Source organism: Miscanthus floridulus, chromosome 2 (genome assembly GCF_019320115.1).
Source record: "Miscanthus floridulus cultivar M001 chromosome 2, ASM1932011v1, whole genome shotgun sequence".
In the NCBI taxonomy this organism is placed as follows: Eukaryota; Viridiplantae; Streptophyta; class Magnoliopsida; order Poales; family Poaceae; genus Miscanthus; species Miscanthus floridulus.
This window is the reverse complement of record NC_089581.1, coordinates 51,098,634-51,122,016: the sequence shown is the minus strand read 5'-3', so window position 1 is coordinate 51,122,016 and position 23,383 is coordinate 51,098,634. Positions and strand designations below refer to the sequence as shown.

Below are 23,383 nucleotides of genomic sequence, written 5' to 3'. Positions count from 1 at the left end.
TCCGCTACTTTACAAGACTTGTTTTGTAATAACGATGACTCTGAGGTGTTGTAATCTATTTGCAAACCATCTGTGAAATGTTGTAATGTATGATGTGTTATGTTGAATTACTGTGATCTTGGTTGTATGCAAGTTGGTCTAAAATCCTTTGTGGTTTCAGTTGACTACCGGGTTTATATGGGCTCAAGTGCGAGAATTTGATCATTTCAGCGATTGTTTTTGTACTTATGCTCTTATAAATTGGTCGGTTCCATGACAGCAACTGTGCGAGGGGTGTCATCGGTCTTCGTCAAACCCGTCACTTGGTGGATGCATGTACCTGTTATAGCTATGGATGTGGGCTCGTCTTCCAGTTGGCCGTCCTGAGGTTGTGGATCGTCGTGAGTGGTTCCAAGGTCAGCCTCCAAGACGGTAGCCGATGTGGGCATACCTTTGGGACCAGGCTAGGGTTCCGTACACGAGGTTAGACCGGGCGTACATTGAGTTCACCAACGAGCTAGACACACTGATGCCGTCTAGTTTAAGTAAATTTTATTTCCCATGCTGGTTTGAAAAGGATTAGTATACCATCTAACATCTTGTTTGGACATGTTGTAGGTGGAGTGGGAGCCGTATGGTGGAGAGGATGCACTTTCTTTTCAGCTGAGCAACGTTTGTGGGGCCAACGATGACTTCTATAGGATGAGGTGCCCTCTAATCTGCTTCTATGCTATCGAGTACCATCTGCTAGATAGGGTTGCACGCCAATTTGGAGTGAGACAGCTTTGGCCTATGGCTCTGTTCTTGACTAGGGTTGACTTACATAAGTAAGTGTTTTGATATTTCAAATGTCTCATGATGATGGTTCATTTCTATTAATATGGTGACATGTACATAGATTCAAGTAACGATGACATACGTGCTGGATCGTCAGAGGAACAAGAAGATTTTTGACTGGGAGAGGCACCACCAGTCCTTCATTGAGGAATGGGAGGAGATGCACGATAACATGGACGACAACAACGAGCTGCACATGAACCGTGAGTTCAGGCTGTACCAAGCTTAGTACCAGCGTGCGACATGGTATAGGCTGAGGCTACTGTGGACCGAAGCTGACTACGCCGACATCGAGTCCTCCGACGATGAAGACACGATGTACGACCAGTCGACTCATACAGGAAGGCAGGTGGAGGCAGGACCGATCTTGGATAGAGTGGTAAGCCAATTGCCTTATTTTTGTATGTTAAGTTGCATAACAATACATTAGGCATTCTTGGACCGACATTAGGAGTTATCTATTGTAGTTAGTGCAACCTTCGAGCCATATAACCCTTATAATACGTTAGATTATTGTACAAAAGAAAACAAAACCTATTGCTATCTGTTCAGAAGTATTATTATTGAGAACTTTGTTGCAGGGCAATACACTCAAATGCTCAGTTGAAGAGATCGAGCGTGTTCGGCCGAGAGTCAATGACGACTACATACTTGGCTTCCTAGACGTAAGATTAAAAATATTCTTTCAAACATATCATTAATACATTAGATTCTTTCAGTTAACATAGTTTTGTACAATAGAGGCTGTCACGTTGTCTATGCCGTGCGGCTGGTCGTTGTGGTTGTAGGACAGACACGACGCAAGACATGTACGTTCCTTCCGCAGACAGAGGAGGCTTAGGTGGATGCATGTACCTGTTACAGCTATGGATGTGGGCTCATCTTCTAGTTGGCCGTCTTGAGGTTGTGGATCAACGTGAGTGGTTCCAAGGTCAGCCTCCAAGACGGCAGCCAATGTGGGCATACCTTTGGGACTAGGCCAGGGTTCCGTACACGAGGTTAGACCGGGCGTACATTGAGTTCACCAATGAGCTAGACACACTAATGGCGTCTAGTTTAAGTAAATTTTATTTCCCATGCTGGTTTGAAAAGGATTAGTATACCATCTAACATCTTGTTTGGACATGTTGTAGGTGGAGTGGGAGCCGTACGGTGGAGAGGATGCACTTCCTTTTCAGCTAAGCAACATTTGTGGGGCCAATGACGACTTCTATAGGATGAGGTGCCCTCTAATCTGCTTCTATGCTATCGAGTACCATCTGCTAGATAGGGTTGCATGCCAATTTAGAGTGAGACAGCTTTGGCCTATGGCTCTGTTCTCGACTGGGGTTGACTTACATAAGTAAGTGTTTTGATATTTCAAATGTCTCATGATGATGGTTCATTTCTATTAATATGGTGACATGTACATGGATTCAAGTAACGATGACATACGTGCAGGTTGGATCGTCAGAGGAACAAGAAGATTTTTGACTGGGAGAGGCACTACCAGTCCTTCATTAAGGAATGGGAGGAGATGCACGACAACGTGGACGACAACAACGAGCCGCACATGAACCATGAGTTCAGGCGATACCAAGCTTGGTACCAGCGTGTGACACGGTGCAGGCTGAGGCTATAGTGGACCAAAGCTGACTACGCCAACATCGAGTCCTCTGACGATGAAGACACGGTGTATGACCAGTCGACTCATGCAGAAAGGCAGGTGGAGGCAGGACCGATCTTGGACAGAGTGGTAAGCCAATTGCATTATTTTTGTACGTTAAGTTGTATAACAATACATTAGGCATTCTTAGACCAACATTAGGAGTTATCTATTGTAGTTAGTGCAACCTTTGAGCTGTATAACCCTTATAATATGTTAGATTCTTGTACAAAAGAAAACAAAACATATTGCTATCTGTTCAGAAGTATTATTATTGAGAACTTTGTTGCATGGCAATACACTCAAATGCTTAGTTGAAGAGATCGAGCGCGTTCGGTCGAGAGTCAATGACGACTACATACTTGGCTTCCTAGACGTAAGATTAAAAATATTCTTTCAAACATATCATTAATACATTAGATTCTTTCAGTTAACATAGTTTTGTACAACAGAGGCTGTCACGTCGTCTACGCCGTGTGGCTGGTCGTTGTGGTTGCAGGACAGACACGACGCAAGACGTGTATGTTCCTTCCGCAGGCAGAGGAGGCTTGGGTTCCTCTAGTCAAGTAGCTACAAGGGACAGGGACGAGGATGAGGAAGACGACAACGACGTGGACAAGAGGCACAAGGAGCTTGGCCCCTCTCAGCTCCATGATGCTCTCTTGACTCATCCTACACCGCCTCTAGGCACTAGGCGATGCTGTCCGCGTGACGCTTACACTCTAGGTATGAGTGCTCTTGGTCACAAGGGTAAGGGCAAGAGTAGGAGGCAGTGAGGGATGTGGTAGTTGTTAGTATGCACTATTATGGATTTTGTATTTACTTTTCTGTAACTATTTGGGACTATAAGGACATTGTGGACTATTTGGACTGTGCAGGACATATTATGTTGGTTGTGATGTTCGTTGTGGTTGTATTTTGCTCCTTGGATAATTCAATGTTTGGAATATATAATGATGTCTCTGTTTGTAACTGTGGATGCTCCTAAAATAAGGGAAACTCTTGTGAATTTTTTCTGTGAAATAATGATCATACTACACTGCTAAAAAGGCACAAATGTAGTACACAGATTAACTATAAATTTATTAGAAAATGTATAATCCAAACGTATCGTACATACGCTTTGTAGATGAATCTAGGGTTACCAAGCAACAGTGAATGATTCTATGGTTTTCAGATAATAAAAATAGACTTTTCAGATACAGGGACAGCAGCGATTTATCACATCACTGACATAGTACTGGCATGCAAGGAAGCATAACTCCACTCTATCTCCACCATCCATCTTATTATTGTTTGATCTAAGGGCTTAGGTGAAGAGGCACATGGATCACTGACATGGCACACTGAGAGGCCTCCATTCCTCCTCTCAACCTATAAATAACCACTTATTCCCTCTCATTCACACACACAAGGAAGAAGAACACTCCTTAGCATTTTCTTTTATTGTAGTACCAATGTCTGGAGGGTCGTCTAGAGGGAGAGGAAAGGGGAAGGGAACTACTTGGGAGTGGGAGGGTCCTCTTGGTCCCGATTTCTTTGAGGAAGCTCTTTATGAGAGGTTCCCAGTTGAGAGCAAAAGTGATTTCACGAAAGAGGCACCATTAAGAGGATACGATGAAAGCAAAGAAGAGTGGCCAAAATGCATGCATGGTGAGGACTACCTAGTGCAGATGTTCACCGAGAGAATAGATGGAGGTCGTCGTTTCTTCAAATGCCTGCGAGCATGGGTAATTGCTATTACTTTTTGTTTCTTCAATATGTTTCTCTTGTATATAACTTACACGACATACTTATTGTAGTCTTCCTTGGCTGAAGAAAACTGTGGGTTTAGTAGGTGGGTCGATCTTCGACCTATTTATCCGCATGCGGAGTACATCTACTACCTATAGAACCGTATCTTCGATCTAGAAAGGGAAGTTAGCAGCGGTTACAAGGACGACGAACAGGACGACAACAACAATGGTGCCGATTCATAGGAGGCACTCTACAATAATCCATATTGCACCTGCCCTAACCACAACAACAAGGGGCCTCCCCCATCACCCCCGCCACCACCAACAACAACAACGGGAGGCTACTATGGAGAAGGTGCAACACAATTTGCTATGTGGTCACACTACTAGGATGACTTTATCTTTTTCACATACCACATCTATGTGTTTGTTGTTTGGTTTAATTACCTAAGGCATGTTAGGTTTAGTCGAAGGAAACTCTGTACCCAGGTTCGATACATGTAGTCACATGCCATTTCATGTATTTCGTGTGTTGATTTATATAATGTCGTACGTCGTTAGGTTTTTTGCAGCAAGTGTTCACATTTCAATACATCTTTATCATTAAGCGGAATATTAAGACCATAAATAATGAAAACAACCACATAATGAAAAGTTCAATACTATGCCACATTACACAACATATTAATACTAGAAGTATGTGCCGACAGTAGACATAGGGGCAAATGCACTTTCAATTCCTCAGTCTGAAACATACCGAGTAAGCAACTCATCATTTGAGTATCAGTCCTCTACCACAACCCTGTTGTTGTGGTTAGGCTCACCTGTGTTGCTCTGACCTGCCTGTCACCTATAGTAAGAGGCCTCCGCTTCATCTACGGCCGCTGCAGCCTGAGTGAAGAACGCGTCATCATCCTCCTCCGCCTGTAAGCCCACCTCTGCTAGAGCAATGAGCTCGCTCAGTCTACCAGTGTCGTCCTCAGCCTCCTTCACCTGTATGTCCGTCTCTGCTAGAGCGATGATATCGCTCAGTCTGCTAGTGTCGTCCTCAGCCTCCTGTGTCTGCATGCCTGCCTCTGCTAGAGCAATAAGCTCACTCAATCTGCCAGTGTTGTCCTCATCCTCGTCCCCCTCATTAGACAACATAATCAGTGATTGAACGGTGCGACCAGCTCACGATCTATGCTCATCTAACTTCTTCTCCTCATACCTTGCACGAGCCACCTCTGCGACATGTTCCTCGCTGTAACCAATTCCTTCATGTATAAAATGCAATTAGTTAGCAACGCGATTATATTATATTTAAAATTAGATAACGAAAAAAAGGCTTTCAAGCACTCACTGGCACATAATGTAGCAACATGCTCGTTCAAGACCTGCATCTGTACTCTTGTCTCCTGCCTTGCCTCATTCCTTGCCCTCTCCTCCTCTAACGTCATCTACATCTCCAATCCCCATTTGTTAAGCCCAACATCGATCAGGTTGCAAATACCACGCTGTCTAGCAAACTCACGCATCTTTTCTTTGTGATATTTAACGAATAGGTTGACGTAGTCAGGTCCATATCCCCTCTTCCGTGCAATTAGTTGCCTCTTCTTCAGTTCATCCAAGAACTTAGCTTGACCATCATAACATTCCCACCCACCTGCATTTTCTAGTGCTCTGTTCAAAAGAAATATTATATCATATATGTCTTAGCAAAAGAAATAAAATATGATTCCATGTTTACCATAAAAATAACGAACCTCATCATACTCAATCATATGGCCGCAATAATGGCCTATTCCAAGCTCCGAAGGGACTAGGCCATAGTTGGATTTAACACCACGTTCGCACATGACAGGAGGTGCTTTGTAGATTATCCTTTCTTTCTTCTTTTCGTTAACCCTCCGCGGTTCTTCCGGCCATTGGTTCTTAGGACCATACAACCATTCCTTGAAACGACACTTCGCCATTGAAAACACCTAAATAATGAGACATTAGTATATGAACACATATAGCTCAAGATTTGAACACATACACTTTGCACTTACTTCATGCTTGTTTGGACACACAAACTCCAATGTATTCTCAGGGTTTATCACAGCTCGATCTCCGCAATCGCATAGTGGAGGTTCCTCGAGTCATCTAACTGTGGTTAGGTGCTTCTCCTTAGCCGTCATTGGCGGAGGGTTAGGGGGGTGGAACCCACCGCTTGAAGTGCTCACGTGGATGTCTCTCTCTAAACCAATCGTCGAAAAGGAGGTACCTAGGATCAGACTTGTCTGCACCGTCGATCCACTGAAAGAAAAAGCACATCTCATGGTCCTACACAACGAGATTCCAACAAAATATTAGTAGCATACATACACAAATAAAGAAAAATGATAGTGGAAACAATTTCTTACATTAAAACGACTGCATATGTAGAAGCAACGTGTCGCAGTGTCCGGATGTTTCGATTGAAAAACATGGGCCGGGAAACCACAGTCATAGTTAGGGACAGGAAGGTCGGGAGGGACGGGGGCATCTTTGCTAGACGTGTCGGGGTATAATTCTCGAGAACGACCCCGTTTTCGCCAAAACTCCTCCCGAAATATTTCTTGTATCTAACAAAATGGATGTAATTTAACAAACATAAATCAAAACATCATAAATAAATATCAATGAGAACCATAACTACAATACAACCAATTTCGTTCTAAGAAACGAAAGCAGTTAACATTAAACCCTAAACCTAGGGTTTTCCATTTGATGCACAACAATTAACCCATAACATAACTACATGCGCCTAGGTTTGCTAGCTTTTTTCACGCCTTTGCATCATCCAACGGTTGTATAATATATATATTGGGGGATACAATGAAACCCTAAGTGATGACGATTCTTAGGTTGAAAAATCCGACTAATATATACCGAATCGATGCGAAAAAAACTAGGAGGGGAGCGAGGATACTTTGCTCTCGAAGATCTACGGATCAAATCAAGGTTTTCAAGGTTCAATATGCCGATTCATGAGGTAGAATGAAGTGGAGAGAGAAAAAACCCGAAAGAGGGAAGAAAGAAGAGAAAGAACGCTCGGGCAGGATAGTTGGGCCGGGGTTAAATGCTAGGAGCTCGACGCCACTGGCGCCGAGCTCCCTGCCATGGCGTTCACCGTTCCCAGGAGCTCGACGCCAGCATTAATGGCGCCGAGTTAAGGATTTATTTTCTGAATTCTTTCCGTCAGGGATCTATGAAAAACTTCAAAAAAAAAAAAGAATTAAATTGTAAAAAATTCGGTCGCCGGTGCCGACGAGAACGGGTTCACCTTCATCTACAACCACGACCAGCGAACCGTCTACGACAAGCGCCGCCTCAACGATCCAACGCAGATCGAAGCGGTGTGATTTTTGGGTGATCGTGATCTCGGTCGTATGTGGTGCTGATTTGCTTTGCATGTGGGCCGACGGAAAAAATTCCTATGCGACGGCGTCGCACGGTGCTCCTGTACGACACCCAATAACCAGCTGACGCGTGTCCCCCGTGGCCGTTCCGTGAAGAGGGGTTTGAGCCGTTTCTTTCTCAGCGGATCACGTCGATGCGGATGAGCAGATCACGTAGGACCGATCGGGACTGGAGCACCGCGCATACGCCCCAGGAGAGATTGCTTTGCATGTGGGCATGCAAAGGTATCGCCGGGTATCAGTCCAAAATCCTAACAAATTATTCTTCCGCCCTCTTTATATGAGGAGTTGCAACCGACCGGACTATAGTGGCACGTCCATGAGGGAGAGGGATTGGAGGGACTGGGCATCCCTCGAAAGAGGGCTGCTGCATGACGTGTTCGTCCGCCTCTCGAGCGACGATGACGCTGTCCATTTTCGCCGCGTGTGCCGGCACTGGCGCGTCGCCGCGGGCGCCGGCACGGCTGTGCACCGGCCATGATTCGTCTTGAAACCTGCTGATGACGACGAGCCTCTTTCATACTGTTCATGCCTTCGTACGGCCCTTGGATCACCGCCGCTGCCACACCCATGTCAGGCCTGTCCGTGTCGACGCCGCCGCCGCTGCCGTCAATATGGAGCATGGCCTCCCGCCTGCGTGAGGGGCACGTCGCGCGGCTGGCTCGCCGTGAACGAGGGCGAGCGCCTCCTACTCAGGGACCCCATCTCCCGCGCCGAGATCCCGCTGCCTGCCTTCGACGCTGGCTACCTGCTGTTCGACGTCTTCCTCTCCGACGACCCTCTCGCCCCGCCCAGCAGCTGGACGGCGTTCTCCTTCTTCAGGTGGGACGACGTCTGTACCCACAACCTGGGAGAAGTGCTCGCCTTCTGCCGCCCCGGCGACGCCGAGTGGGCACGGGTTGATCTGGATGATGACGGCCATGGCCATCAGGGCCAGCCGATGCGGCTCTACCAGGGGCTCGAGTTCTTCGGGGGGCGACCCTACGTGCTCCTCGCAAAACCTAGCAGGCTCGCCGTATGCGACGTCGAGGCCCGGAGGCTCGTGGTGAGCTCGGTACAGATTTATTTACCACCGGATTGGGAGTGTGAGTGGGACTGGCAACAGTGCCTGGTGGAGTGCGGCGGCGACCTCCTGGTCGTGCAGGTGGCGCGGCGCGAGGAGTATAGGTCGCCGTGGTACTGCCCAGGGTACTGCCTCGGCAGCCACTACTTCTTGAGGCGCACGAACCGGTACTTCGCCAAGGTGTTCAAGATCGTGTTCGACGCGGACGGCGGTGACATGCCAGTGGCGTCGGAGGCGGTGGCGAGCACCGGGGACTACGCCGTGTTCGTGGCGCCGCAGGGCCACGCGTTCGCGCTCCCGGCGAGCGGCTTCCCCGCCGTCAGGGCAGCCTGTGTCTACTTCTTTGCTATCAACCATACGAGGAGCGTGCAAGGGATGGTCATCATTGATCTCAAGGCGGATCCCACGCGACGCGATAAGATCGTCCGGAAGCTGCCCCTCGCCGGAAACTGGCACATACTCTCTTGGCTTTGCCCTCGCCCGGTGTTGGATACGACGCCGCCGCCACGCAGGCGCAGGTGCTCGATCCATGGCCTTCGGCCCTTCGTAATGCTTTCCCTTTTTTCAATTAAATTATTTAAAATGCTACTCTAGTTTCGTCTTTGAAGTCATTTCGTTCGTTTAAAATTAATGCTCTTTTATTCGAGACAATGTACTGTCGTGCTCGTGCACAAATGAACCCTTGGTTTTTAGATTCCTTCGGTGATTCATTTGTAATTCCTATTCGATTTTTTGGGCGATTCATTTTCAATTCCTAATGCCTTGTTTGGAATGGAGGAAGTTTAAAGGAATTTCAAAGGAATGTCAAACCTCTGTTTTGATGATGACACTATGCGTTTGGTACGGAGGAATCGGCAAAGAAATTTTCATAGGAACGGTGGAGAAGCATGTACTTTTGCTGGAAACAAAAAATGAGCTTCGAGTCAATGGAAAGCAGTCCCGTGGCCACTCGCTCAGCTTTGCTTCTTATTGTTTTTTTAATGTCACCGGGGGTGGGAGGATTTTCTCCCCCACCTGAATATTTTTATTGGTAATTGCCCAGAACGGCACGCTAGTTTTACAGGAGCTTTTATAAGCTGTCAGGGGATTTAGGTTACAAGCATGGATTAGTCTTGCATTGCCGAATCAAAAGTCGCAGATCAAGCGTCGACAACAGACCGTCTCGCTGGTTTTAGCCTGCAGCGCCACGCCTGCGCCGCTTTCATGAATTCAGCAAGCAGCTGTCGCAGTTGAGGAGCTTCATTCCAGAATACAACCGCATTTCTTCGTTTCCACAATTGCCAGAAACATAACGCAAGGACCATTCAAAACTGTTCCTTCGGGATATGATCAGGGCGCGATGTCTGATGAAGTTCAGAGGTTGGCCGTGATGGCGGAACATCCGCACCCATGGCTGCCCAGAAGGAGACAGCAATGGCGCAACCACAGATGATGTGCTCTGAACTTTCCTCCCCCTGCGTGCCAACTTCACAGGTCGTGGAATCCACAATTCGTTTTCTGAATAGGTTTTTGCGGCACGAGATACGTCCCTGCACAAGGAGCCAAACAAACATTTTCACTCTTGGCGCTCAGCTTTGCTCGCTCTCTGAACATGCTTATATTGCTAATCTAGCCTTCACAGTGAGACAACATTGACATTTCCTGCTTCAGTCTGCAGCTCGCATCCACGGCACACGAAAGAGAAGTTGCTTTCTCAGTTTATATGCTATGCCCTGAACCAGTCTATGGCCCCGTTCGCTTGTCTTAAAATCCAGCTTGTTCGGCTTCAAAGTTTCAAAGTTTACTGATCTCTTCTCATTCCTGTGTTCCAAACAACTATCTTGGAAAATTTCTATTTTTTTCATTTCTCTGTTTTGCAACTACCTTATTTTCCTATACCTGGGTTTTCTATTTCTTTGTTCGAAATAGGCTCTAAGGGGCTATTTGGTTGCCGTCATAGTCAGGCAACGCCATCCAGCCCCAATTGAACGCCTAGGATGGTTACCTAGGCCAGAAGCTGCCTGAGAGGGATGAACCAAACAGGCCCTAAATGGCTAGGTGGCAGTATTGCAATAGTCATGAGATGTGGTACGCCAAGATCGATTTGATGCTGGAGTTGCCCTCGGCGACTCTTTGAACTGTCAGCAACAAGCAAGATTTGCTAATTGCTAGCTAACTAAAATTTAGCTAAAATTTGCCCCGTGCATCTAAACAGGAGGGGCTAACAGGTGGTCTAGTTTTTGAGCCAAGCTTTCAACTAGTTGTTAGCCATCTAACTAGTCAATATCAACTAATTTAGGTTAATTTTTATCCCCAGTTAGTATCTAACTATATGTATCAAACAGGCTCTAAGTCAACAACGAAATTTATTTTACCACATTGGTATTAGTCGGTTTTTTTCCTGGCCAGTTTCTATTGGCAAACAAGGCCAGTAGTGTTATCAAGTACACCATTGTCACTAGTCGGTTGAATTGATTTTGTTCTGAATCAATTTTGTTATCAAGACCTATTTGCACATTTCAGTGTTGCTGCTAGATGGTGAGAAACAGTTGCATTCAATTCTGTTAGTTATATCAGAGCAGGGATGGGACTTTTGCATAAATACAAGATAAAGAGTTGAAAAGGAAATTTATGGGAAGTGCAAACTTTCACATGCCTGAACAGGCGCCAGATCCTAACGTCGATAGATCGTCTTGAACTTTCGTCACTCCTCCTTGCGAGATAAACCATGGCTGCCCATCCTCCCCTCCCCGGCTCCCCCAGCAAGTCGTATCATCGGCTCATGGCAGTCAGAAAGTACCTCCGTTCGATTTTTAGTAGACATACTTTAGGATTAACGAACGGAGGCACCAGGAGTTCACTAATTGTACTGCTAAGTACTAACTATAGAAAGCATAAAGACAAGATAACCACCGTGGCTAGTAGCTGGGGAGGAACCAGCCACGGCGAGCCCACCCGGCCGAAGAGGATCCGTCGTCGGGGCAGATGGTCTCCTCGTGGCGCCGCCACTGGCTGTCCATGCCCAGCACCCTGACGACCCCGTCCGGGTGGCCCTGCCGGTCGACGAGGTAGATGCAGTTGGCGCGGCAGCAGGGGAACTCCGCCCCGGAGAGCGCGAACGCGCGATTCCGCCCCAGGAACAGATTGTTCCAGCCGATGTCCAGCACGCGCACCAGCCGCACCGCGCCATCCCCGAGCCACTCCACCCTGTGCACCTCCACCGCACGCGCGTCCTCGCCCTTGTTGCCCCCGTCGTCCACGGCGAGGCCCGCCATGTCGACGATGTCGTCGTCCGAGTTGTACACGACGTCGTCCTGCACCGAGACGAGGAGCAGCTGGCCGCCGCACTCCACCAGGTGCGTGTCCACGACGCGCCTCCCGCCGCCAGGGAGCTTGTCGTCGTCGTCGTCGTCCGAGGCGTCGCCGTCCGCGTCGACGACGTGCTCGAGCGGGATGACCGCGGGCGCGTCCCCGTCGACCTCGCAGATGCAGATCCGGGACTTGAAGGCCACGTAGAACCGCCCCTCGTAGTGCTCGACGCCGGCGTAGCCGGGCACGCGGAAGTCGAGCCGCGCCCACGCCCCGGTGGCGGAGCTGTAGTAGGCGAGGCAGGTGGTCGGGAACCCGACGGCCACCGCGGCCCACTCGGCGGCCGTGGCGGGGTCGCCCGACAGCACGACGGTGGTCAAGTCGAGCCACTTGCGGAAGAAGCCGATGGGCGGGAGGTGGACGCGCCTGCCGGTGAAGGGGTTGAGGAGGAGGATGGCCTTGGGGCTAATCCTCGGGTCCGAGAGCGCGAGGTAGCCGTGGGACGAGGAGGAGAGGTACTCCAGCCCCGGTGGCACGTTGGCGGCGAAGGGCAAGAGGCCGCCGCTGGGGGAGAGCCAGAACGACGACATGGCGCCGGCGCCCCGGCCGGAGCGGTCGGTGCGGGATCCGACGAGCCAGGGGCGCGGGCGCCACGCGGCGGCGGCGGCGCCCCAGCCCGCGCAGACGGCGCGGAAGCGGATGCGGTCGACGTCGGAGGGGAGGAGGGTGAATACTATGAGTAGCAGGTCCGCCGGCAGCGAGGACCACCCCGTGCCGCCCCTGCCGCCGCACGCCATGCCCGGGCCCGGCTGAGGCTCCGAGGAGAGGCTAGGCAACGAGCCAACTGATTGACCCCTAACCTGTCTGCGCTGTGCGCTCACGGCGCTGCTTGCCCGCCCACTTAAGCAAAGAATGGGGCCGGAAAGGCAGCGCCCGGCCGCCCGCCCAAATCAACATGCGAGGCTGATGCAGTGATGCGCGGCCGCGCGGGCATGGCCGTCAGCCCGTGGCCCGAACCAGCCAGTTCGATGCGAATCAGAAGGTCCTCCGTCTCGAGGGGAATCACGATCACGCGGACGCGGAGCATAGCGGCATGCGCGCGCGTGATTTTGACGGGTTCTTTTTTGCACGATCCGGTTTGGTTGGTGTTGACCTTGGCCGGCGATGAAGGCAACCCGGCCGGCTTGAGGTACCCATACCTGTTGGTGTTGGTTGGGGGACATAACAGCACAGACTCCCCCAAAGATTTTTCGAAAGCCGCTGTAACGAATTAATGGTTTACGCCCGGTTCGACTAATCGGCCCTCTGTTCAGCTAGCTGAAACTTGGCTAAAAAATACTATTCCAGCCGGTTTATTGTGAGAAAAAAATATTGTTCGACTGGTTTGATGAACAGTAACACGTGAGGGGGACCAGCTGGCTGGCTGAACCCGTCCAGACCAGCGAACAAGCCCTACTGCTGATAACTCGTGGTTAATGTTATTTTATTATGAGAGAAAAATATTATACCATGACTAAAACGGTTTAAACGAACGGGGTGGTAGCTTCTTACGAAGTCACCCCCCATGAGGACAAGAGGATCCAAAATCTTCATGAACAAGATTGGGGGCGCGTTTAGTTGGCAAAATTTTTTTGTTTTGCCTATTGTAGCATTTTCGTTTGTATTTGGCAATTAGTGCCTAATTATGGATTAATTAGGTTCGAAAGTTTCGTCTCGTGATTTCTCACTCAACTGTGTAATTAGCTTTGTTTTTCGTCTATATTTAGTACTCTATGCATGTGTCGTAAGATTTGATGTGACACCTTGAGTTGAAAATTTTTGAAATCTAAAGGGCCTGAATTACGTTGCAAAAAAAAAAAGAGCCGGAATCTGACTTGACCGGTTCAGCAAGGGAACTGCCTCTGGCCATCATGCACGGTGGATGAAGATGCCATATCCATATCTTCCGTGATTTTCTTCGACAAACCACACTTGTGCGGCGAGTAAACGGCGGCGTGCTAACTGCAATTGTCCCTCCACTATCGCCCGGTTCTGCTGATTTTCATTTGCTCCGAGTTGCTAATTGCGAGGTAGCATATGCTGCATATCCGAATGGAGGAGTTATTATTAACGTATTATTATATAAACAAAAGTTGAGGAATGGCTAGATGTATATGATAATGAAAAAGATTTCTAAATATCCGATCAAGAATGCTCACGAAACACGGTTCTAAGGCATGTCATTAGGAATACTTGTCTGTTGTGCCTAAATTCAGATGAAACTTTTATTTACATTGGCGTAAACGCCTGTTGTGCGTAAAAAGCAAGATGTTTAAAAACTTTGGTTTCTTTACCTTCATTTTGCTTAGGATCAGCGGTATATATGTTATCTGCCGTCTATGTTCATATATACAACAGATCCTAGCTTTGATCACAAGAAAGAAAATCCAGTAATCATTCAAAACATCCGCATAGAAAGGGGGGGAAAATAGAAATGCTAAACACCACAGGGGTGTTTTATCGAGAGCTGGCTCACGATTTTTTTTAGGCCCCGCATCCCCACGCCACCATCGAAGAAGCGTGGCTACTAGTGGCCCGCCGTCGGGAACTGGGAACCCTAGGCTGTCGGTATGACAGAACCGCCCAATTTATACAATATCAAGTACGGCTGTCCCCGCTTAACACGTTGACACGCGTATACTCTCACTTATATAAACCCGATAGTCCGCCGAGTGTCACGCAGGACCTCGGTAAATCAACATCACAACCAAGATCGCGTGATTAAGCAAATACACATCACATACGTAGAGTTACAGCGGAAATAATATTACAAATAGGTTCATAAATAATAGTACAAGTTTGGCTTTCAAAACCGATTAGTGAAAACAACATAACTTTCAAATGATTACATTAATATAAGTTCCAAATACGTTGCTAGCATAAGTGACATCCTCAGATAAAAGCATATAGATGAGAAGTAAATATAGAGTCACCGAGCCCACCGGCGGTTAACCACCATCTTCAGCAGGCCAAAACCTCACCTGCAACATGGTGGGTAAACCCTGAGTACTCAAATATACTCAGCTAGACTTACCCGTCATAAACCAGAAATAAAATTGACTCAAAGGAGTATGCAAGGCTTTATAAGTGGAGGTAGCTTGACAATATTTTGCATAAAAAGCGATTAACTCAATTATACAATTATAATTATGTCATCAAGTTAATTAGAACTATCCATCTCTAGATTAGCAACTATCATGTGCCAAACATGTGGTATATCTTTTTAGAGCATACAATAGTAACCATAGCAGGTATTGTAATTCCATATTCATTCGAACCATCATATTCCATAACACAGTTACTACGATGTTGGAGCTAGCCAAGTTTCTCACTATCCGGGAGAGACGGCGATTCGATTTGATTTCAACCAGCTGGGAATTTTATTCCTAACACAAACCCAGGCAGACCAGATCAACGGTCACCTTAGGTCACCTTTGGTACAACTCAGGTCCATATTTCGCGGGTCCGTACCGCGCCACACAATCTGGGACACCAGATGCCAGGACGTTCAGGCCTAGCCTGCCCTTGGGCTCAGTCTGATCGCCCCCCCGCAAAGAGCGCACAACAGAACGGGTCCTAGCCTGAGTTGAGCTACTCGACTTCGCGGTCGGAACGAGTTATCCGACCAGCTAAGTGATAGGCATGCGTTCAATCTTGTCAGAAGTTCCAACAACGGTACGATCCTTGATCAGCACAGACGGAATCACATGAGTCAACCTACGCATAGACTCCGCCCAGCCTCGATTCACATCACCCTATGGTTCTGTTCCACGATAGCAAATATAGCCAACCGTGCGTCGGTATCCACCTAAATCTCGTAGGTGACAGGAAATCATCCGACTTCTACCGGTCTAAGCAAGGCTAAGCATATATTCGATCCTAGACCTATATAGGGTTAGAGGTGGTACTTCTGGACAAGGAAGTTTATATGCATCAAGTGGTTCCAATCAACACTTATAACCTAATGCATCAATCATAAGGACTTGAGTAATATTTTGTAAAATACTTGGAGACTTAGAATGCTCCGAGGCTTGCCTAGGATCCGACACAAGTCAGTTCAGTTAGCTTGCACCAACTTGGTGACATCTCCGGTCCTAGCACTTGCTTAGTCCTTCCATCTTTGGAATAGATCCACCAAATCCAATCTTCGAGTTCGGCACCACATCACATCCTTCATGTGGTTCATCTAGCGTACCTAAATGAGATGCAAGATGCATGTGTATGAATGTGATGAATGGTAACACAAGATGCCTCACATAAGCATTCAAGACCAACACAAAATTATGCAAAACATAGACACCAATAGCTATTTAACTAATATCACACAACTAACCATAGAGAGCAAGCACATCAAGCATGACACAAGTTTAATACGGTCACAAGTATCATAACTTAACCATCAACAAGGGCATAAGCCACACTTAGTAACACATGGAGTAAATAACCACAACTAGCATATGTCTATTTCTGGACTGGAAACAACAGCTTCATGTTTGGATCGTAACTAGAGTTATACAAATTCAATAGCCATGCAACAAGATATTCTGGAAAGCTTATGAAATTTTCTACAATTCATCTTTAATCATCTTAGCATGATTCTCAAGTTAACTAAGTCATATATACCCATTTACAGAAACTGGTCCACAATTGACAGAGAGCAGCCATTTCTGAAACCCAACTTTAAACCGTCATAACTCACAAACCACAAGGCCAAATACCACCAAATTTTAACAGCAGCTAGATACATGAATTATCTACAACTTTGTTATTATCACCAAAAACTCATTCAAATCCTAACTAGATCAAACACTAGCATCTTTCAGATCTACTCAGAATATAATCAAAACCTGACAGAAGACTTAAAAATCATGTAACTCCTACACTATCTGGCCTATGACCTTACAATTTGAACACAAGCAAGATTATGAAATTTGCTACAACTTTTGTATTCACTACAACCATAGCAAACATCATTTACACCACGAAAATAATTACACAAGCAAAACTGCAAATGCAGCCCAACAGCAGTGGTATAGAAAACTGATAGAAACATTCAGAGAAGCATAACTGGAGTTCTAGACCTTCAACAAACATGAACCATAACTTTTTGAAAAGATTAGGAAGTTACCTACAACTTTATTATTCTCATATTAAGATGATTCTACAGTTAGAAGGGTCAATTAATCCAATAATTGTATCTCTATCCAAAACATAGACAGAAACTGACATACCACTTTAAATAGCTATAAATGGAGTTATACATGTCCAATAAATGTGGTTCTAGACTTTTTAGAAAGCTTAGCAAATTCTAAACAACTTTGTTGTAAACACCTAAAGCTAATTGTACTACTAAGAAGGCCCCACAATAAGAACAAGGAACCCTCTCTGGTTTTGGGCAGAAACAGCCACAGAGATTTAAGCAAGTATAACTCAAGATCTATTTAACCAAAAATCATGATATTTAGCTTTTTGAAAATCTTAATAAAAGTACTACAACTAATGTATTTTCATCAAGTCATTATTCATAACTTAACTGAGCCAATTAATTCAAACATGCAGAACTGTTCAGAGTAGGAGCAAGGCAATATAGGGCATTTGTTATTTTTATAACTCTTAAAATATAAATCCTAAACCCATGAAATTTTTACCAGACAACAATAATCACCTGATGAGCACTCCATAACAATTTGACATTTATTTGAGCAAAATAACTACAGTTATGAAAAAGACAAGACACAACTAATATTAAGAACCTAACTGCATAAATCTATTTTTACAGCACAATATTTAAACTAAAACATGAAATATTATAGATCTACTGCATAGGAAATTTTATAAGGATTCCAAAAAGTCCTCATTTACTATTTTACGATTTTTCTACTAATTACTACGAATTTCCAAAATGGATCATCCAAATCTGCCAAAAATCCAAAGAAAAGGAATCTAAATCTTGCACTGGGGTCCCTGCAGAAAACATATATTAAATACGAACAAATGGATCCTTTCTGGCACTATTCATAAGAGTCACTGATTCATCACTTAACCCCCTGAAAAGCTTCTATTTGCGCGCGCAGTCCTTCTTCTTCTTCACCGAACTGAGCAGAGGAGGCCGTCGGGGAGGATCGGCCGGTGGCCGATTTGGCCGGCTGGAGAGGGGCGTCGGCGGCCATAGAGGGGCGGCGCTGGGGCTTTTCCACGGACATCCGTGGCCGTGCCTGGCCCTAGCCGGCCAGGCTGCAGGCAACAGCGGCGCAGCAGCTGAGCAGCGCCAAGATGGCATGCCGGCAGTGGCAGCTTCGGCGACGGCAAGCAGGGCGGCGAATCCGGCCAGAGAAGAGACGGCGGCGGAGGAGCAGCGTGGCCACCACATGATTGGGAGCTGGAGAGGTTGGAGGAGTTGGAGGAGGCGCGCTGCGGGGGAGGAGCAGCGGTGGCAATGGAGCTCCCGCTTGCCTCAGCCATGGCGAGCTTGACTGAGAGGGAGAGGGAAAGAATGGGAGAGAGTGGAGAGGAGGTGCCGATCCTTTACTTGAGCATGGTAAGGAGACGAGCTGGCGGCCATGCAAGCAGCGAAGGCGCCACGCGACCTGCAGCGCCTGAGCATCGGTCGACCACTGTTCATCAATTTCGAATTTCCAATTCTACCTCAAACATACCACTGAAACCCGATGTTCAACCCTCCATATATCCTAAACCACTTAGTTTTGGCACAATCCGTAGTAATCAAAATTGTAGAGCTACGCGACATCTACAACTTTTCTTAAAGCGTCAAAGTCTGATTCAGCCTGGTTGGAGAGATACACAGCTACGAAGAGGGGTACATGAAAACTGAAATCGTGAAATTCAGGCATCCCAGACTTAGCCAAATTTTCGGACTCTGAAAACCACAGTAGATTCAAAGTTGGAGTCTCGGTTTGACTTGCTTACAAGATGATCTAGCTCTTGGTTCAAAAACAAAGTTTGTTCTACTCCACTCAAACTCCAACTTTTATTTAGGGGTTTTGGTCTAAATCTTAATGGTTCGAGAGTAATATCAACCCAAAGTGCAGCACTTGAAACTGTAACGTGCTCTCAGACTTAGAAAAATTCACTCTCAAAAACAGTAATATTTTTGCTACTTGTGGACTATTTTTGAGCAGGCTATGCACCGAATTAGACTTTTACCCAAATATAAAAGTTGTTTATCTAGTCAAGTACTACAACTTTGCTTAAGGGTGCACTTCCATGCAAAGTTTCTAGAGTACAATTCAAACCAAGTCAAAGTAGTGTCACGATAAAGCTTAAATTTCCCTTTTTGATCTATTGGAGCATTTTTCTGGCCACTTGCTCAACATGAACCCTTCATGACTTTTGTTGTAGAGTTCAATTAGAGTCATTTGGGCAAGGTTGCAAGGTTTGGTTGACGATCGAGAATTCCATTCACCTTATAAAACAATTCAGGCAAGGACATAACTTGTCATTTCATGTGACTTCTTGATTCCAAACTTCATAAAACTTTTCCAGTGATCAATATAGATGGATGTTGATGCGAGACACATGAAACAAGTACATCCAACATTACTCAAGCATACTTTTTAGAAAGGGCAGCATGTAAGCAATGGTGCATGGTCCAAGTTTAAGTGATGGCTCATTTTCATATGTTTGACCTAACATCACCATCACCACCTAACATGCCATGGTTGAGTTTAAACCCATTGCTTAACTGGTGACAAACACCAGGGGTGTTACAGTCGGACTGGGGCTGCCGCCACCATGCCCCCACCGCCGCGCCCGCGCCCAGTATCTTCCCAACTCCGACGAGCTCCTTCTCTAACTTCGACGTCGCCACCAAATTTTTGTGCTTGTCCTTTCATAGAAAAAAATGTTTCTTGTGATTTGTGATTTATGCCGACACAGCCACGAATCTTTGTTACCTGTGTGTGCCGACATAGCCGCGGCCTAGGGCGGGGTGGCCGACGGTGGCAGGGCGAGTTGTGCAATGCATCTGGATGTAGAAGAAGGTTGAAGGCCGGAGGTAGAAGAAGGCTGAAGACCGTGAGATCTTTATCCCATGATTAAAAAAATTATGTGTTAAAATTACATAAAACACGTGGTTATACACTGGACGGACTAAAAAAACTCGGCTGGAGCGTCCGGAGTGTCCAGATTCTGCCAATAAAACATCGAGGGGTCTCAAAAGGCGGCTACCAAAACGCTCCGTTGCCTTACCTTCCCCACTTCCCCGGCCCCTGCCTCCCGCCGCCGACACCACCACAAACCCTAGCAGCTCCACCCCCGCCGCCGCCATGGCCGACCCTAGGATGTTCCCTTCGGGATCAGACGACCGCGCCGACGCCTCCGACGCGGGACGCCGGGTCTACAACCCGTACCAGGACCTCAACATGCCCTACAGCTACCGGACGCTCTACGACCTCCCCACCTCGCCGGAGTTCCTCTTCGAGGAGGAGGCCCTGGCGCAGCGGCGCTCGTGGGGTGAGAACCTCACTTTCTACACGGGCGTCGGGTACCTCTCGGGCGCCGTCGGCGGCGCCGCCCTGGGCCTCCGCGACGCCGCCAGGGGCGCCGAGCCCGGGGAGACCGCCAAGATCCGCGCCAACCGCGTGCTCAACGCCTGCGGCAGCTCCGGCCGCCGCGTCGGGAACACACTGGGCGTCATCGGCCTCATGTACGCCGGGATCGAGAGCGCCATGGTCGCGGCCCGCGACCGCGACGACTGGATCAACAGCGTCGCCGCTGGGCTTGGCACCGGCGCGCTCTTCCGCGCCGCCAACGGGCCGCGATCCGCCGCCGTCGCAGGCGTCCTCGGCGGGATCCTCGCCGCCGCCGCCATGGGGGGCAAGCAGCTAGCCAAGAGATACGTGAACGTCATATGATCGTGTTTTTGTGCTCTTCAGGATACGTACTCCATTAGGGAAGAGGTTTACTTTTTCTGAATGATAATCTGTGTTTTGTTAGTCATGTAAACCAGCTGAATGGGAAATTTTGAGCTGCATTGCAATGCAACATCGTGCTTCAAGATGTTTAGTTCTGCTTTGTGCTTTATTTATGTCTTTATTATGTTGAGGATAGAATGATAGATCATAGATGGAGATCCTAATCTCATTCATAGTGGATGATGCGTTGGAATGGATGTGTGTTGTGGTGCTGTGTGGGGTGGAATTTTCTGAAGTTGGACACCGCGCCCTTAAGTTTAGTGCCTGTGAGATTAGCTATCAATATTTGCTCAGAGATGAGAGATGACATCTGATTTTCTGCTGTGATTTGTTCTAATTGAGGCAGGTTGTACGTCTGCACCATTATCCTCATTTCATACCATTGTGAAATTAAAAAATTTGTAACCGAGCCTTCATAGAAATTACAGATTGGAAAGACAAGATGAAATTACAGATTGGAAAGGCAAAGAGCTTCGCAACGAAGCCTTCATGGTGCGTTTGGCAAAGGGCACGGGAATTGGAGGTGGAAGTTAGTGGAGGGAATTGATGTGGGAGCTTGATTTATACGCCTAATCCCTTATTTGGCATGTGCTGGAATTTAAGAGAGTTCAAGAAGTAGTTTCTTCTGCCTTGGTTTGGTTGGTGGGTTTAGGAATGGAAAATCGTAACTTAATTTATCATCAATGGTAGAGATACGCTCGTCTTGTGTTGATAAGGAATTCTCGCTCAATTCCCACCCCTCTCCCTATGTTTAAAGGGTGAGAGATGAGGCCCTAGAATTCTTCTTCTTCCCACAAGAACTCCCATGCCCACCAACTAATTGAAGGAATTTTAATCACACATCTCTTAACTCTTAACTCTCATTCCCTTCTAACAATTCCCTCCAACCAAACTGTGCTGTCATAGAAATTACAGATTGGGCAGTAGGACCAATTTTTTTTTTACCCACAGGGCCTAATGACAGCAGCAAAATTCCATTATCAACCGACACCTCCATTGCGAAGTGTGACCACAACAAAACAACAAAAGGAAGACGTTTTACTTTTAGATTGTTGATGAGATTAAAAGTTAAAAAAGATCGAGATGATCCGTTAGACAAAAAAAAGAGTCAGTCGCCAATGAGGCCTTCCTCACTTTACTCAGCGTTTGCATCCAAAATGGACGATGCAGGCTACTTTTGGCATTTGAATACAAATATCAAACCTATCAGAAAACACGAGAAGAAAAGATGGAGAAAGCGTGGGGAGGCTATGCCGAGCTCTACTCTGCCGTGTGGCACAATTGTCAGGACTTGCGACATCAGGTTCTCTATCATGACAAAACTTGAAACTGCACTAGCACCAATCCTATAACACACTAAACTGCATTCTGTTACAGCCATTACAGCCTTCGGATATCGATCTTATTCAGCAACCCCATGGGAATAAATCAAAGATTGGGGCCATTTTGACTTCTGATTCACTTCTATGTTCTTGGTGTTTTCTAAGGGTTCAGAGGCTCATCTTCCGCAGTCATCTCTGCGTCTTCTGCAGGAAAATTATCACAGTTAGAAACCGAGAAGATCAGCATCTGATTCGAAGGTGGAAAAAATGGTATTTCAGGTATTAGCATAGAGCAATGTGAACATACTTGTCGATCTGTGAAGATCAGAGACAACCATTAAGCGCCTCTGCAAGATTGCTGCCATGAAAAGGAAAATGGAGCACATGCCGAACATGACAGTTATTGGGAATGCATTCACCTGCACAACAACATTTGTAAGAAAATAAGAATAATTGAGACAAGGCGTCCTAATATATAGACCAAATTTTAGAGGAACTTCTATTTATCCACATGTTTCAGCTGAACAGCTTTATGGATTCCTTGAGTTCCTTCATTGTTAGTAATTTTTTTATAAAAAAAAAACATGATTCTGGAAATAGGAGTTTCTCTCAAGTTTTTTTGGTTGCTCACATTGTATAGCACCACGCAAACAAACAGGTTGAGTGGTATACGGAAGAAATTCATGATTGTGCTTCTTGCCTCCTCAGGAATATATTGAGATCTCATCTTCATGATTGATGGCCAAAATATACCAACACATGACTCAAAGGTACAGAAACCAAGAAGCTGTAAGCAGCCTCCTAACGAAATGCTACCGCCTTTCTCCCCAGAGGGAGGTACTAGGAACTGTAAAACATAAACAGGCAATGTTAGCGTTAGAGAGGGAGAGAGAGAGACTGCACGATGTGATCAACCGACTTACATTAGTGACAACGGGGAGGAAAAGAGTAAAGGCCGATACAGAAAACACGATTTGCATATAACCTTCAACCTTCAGCTTCCGAGCTAACAAACGAGAAGCAATTGAACTACCCAGCATCGAGGAAAGCATGAAAGTAGCAAATATGAAGCCGTTCCTCATCCTTTGGGCTCAGAGCAGGAGTCCACAGGAAAAC

The 23,383-nt window shown here is 46.7% G+C and overlaps 3 protein-coding genes across 3 annotated transcripts; 1 reads left to right on the top strand and 2 right to left on the bottom strand.

Annotated features, from left to right (window-relative positions):
- Positions 1-9,827: 9,827 nt before the first annotated feature.
- LOC136538768 (uncharacterized) lies at positions 9,828-13,022 on the bottom strand. Its single transcript, XM_066530725.1, has 2 exons — positions 11,321-13,022; positions 9,828-10,214 (listed from the first exon to the last, which is right to left on the bottom strand). Exon 1 carries the CDS (start codon positions 12,768-12,770, stop codon positions 11,583-11,585), a length of 1,188 nt encoding a protein of 395 aa, XP_066386822.1. The 5' UTR covers positions 12,771-13,022; the 3' UTR covers positions 9,828-10,214; positions 11,321-11,582.
- Positions 13,023-20,184: 7,162 nt separating this feature from the next.
- Positions 20,185-21,133, top strand: LOC136538767 (mitochondrial import inner membrane translocase subunit TIM23-2-like). Its single transcript, XM_066530724.1, has one exon. It carries the CDS (start codon positions 20,298-20,300, stop codon positions 20,883-20,885), a length of 588 nt encoding a protein of 195 aa, XP_066386821.1. The 5' UTR covers positions 20,185-20,297; the 3' UTR covers positions 20,886-21,133.
- Positions 21,134-22,021: 888 nt separating this feature from the next.
- Positions 22,022-23,377, bottom strand: LOC136538766 (uncharacterized). Its single transcript, XM_066530723.1, has 4 exons — positions 23,191-23,377; positions 22,899-23,114; positions 22,575-22,686; positions 22,022-22,471 (listed from the first exon to the last, which is right to left on the bottom strand). Exons 1-4 carry the CDS (start codon positions 23,347-23,349, stop codon positions 22,428-22,430), a joined length of 531 nt encoding a protein of 176 aa, XP_066386820.1. The 5' UTR covers positions 23,350-23,377; the 3' UTR covers positions 22,022-22,427.
- Positions 23,378-23,383: the final 6 nt, after the last annotated feature.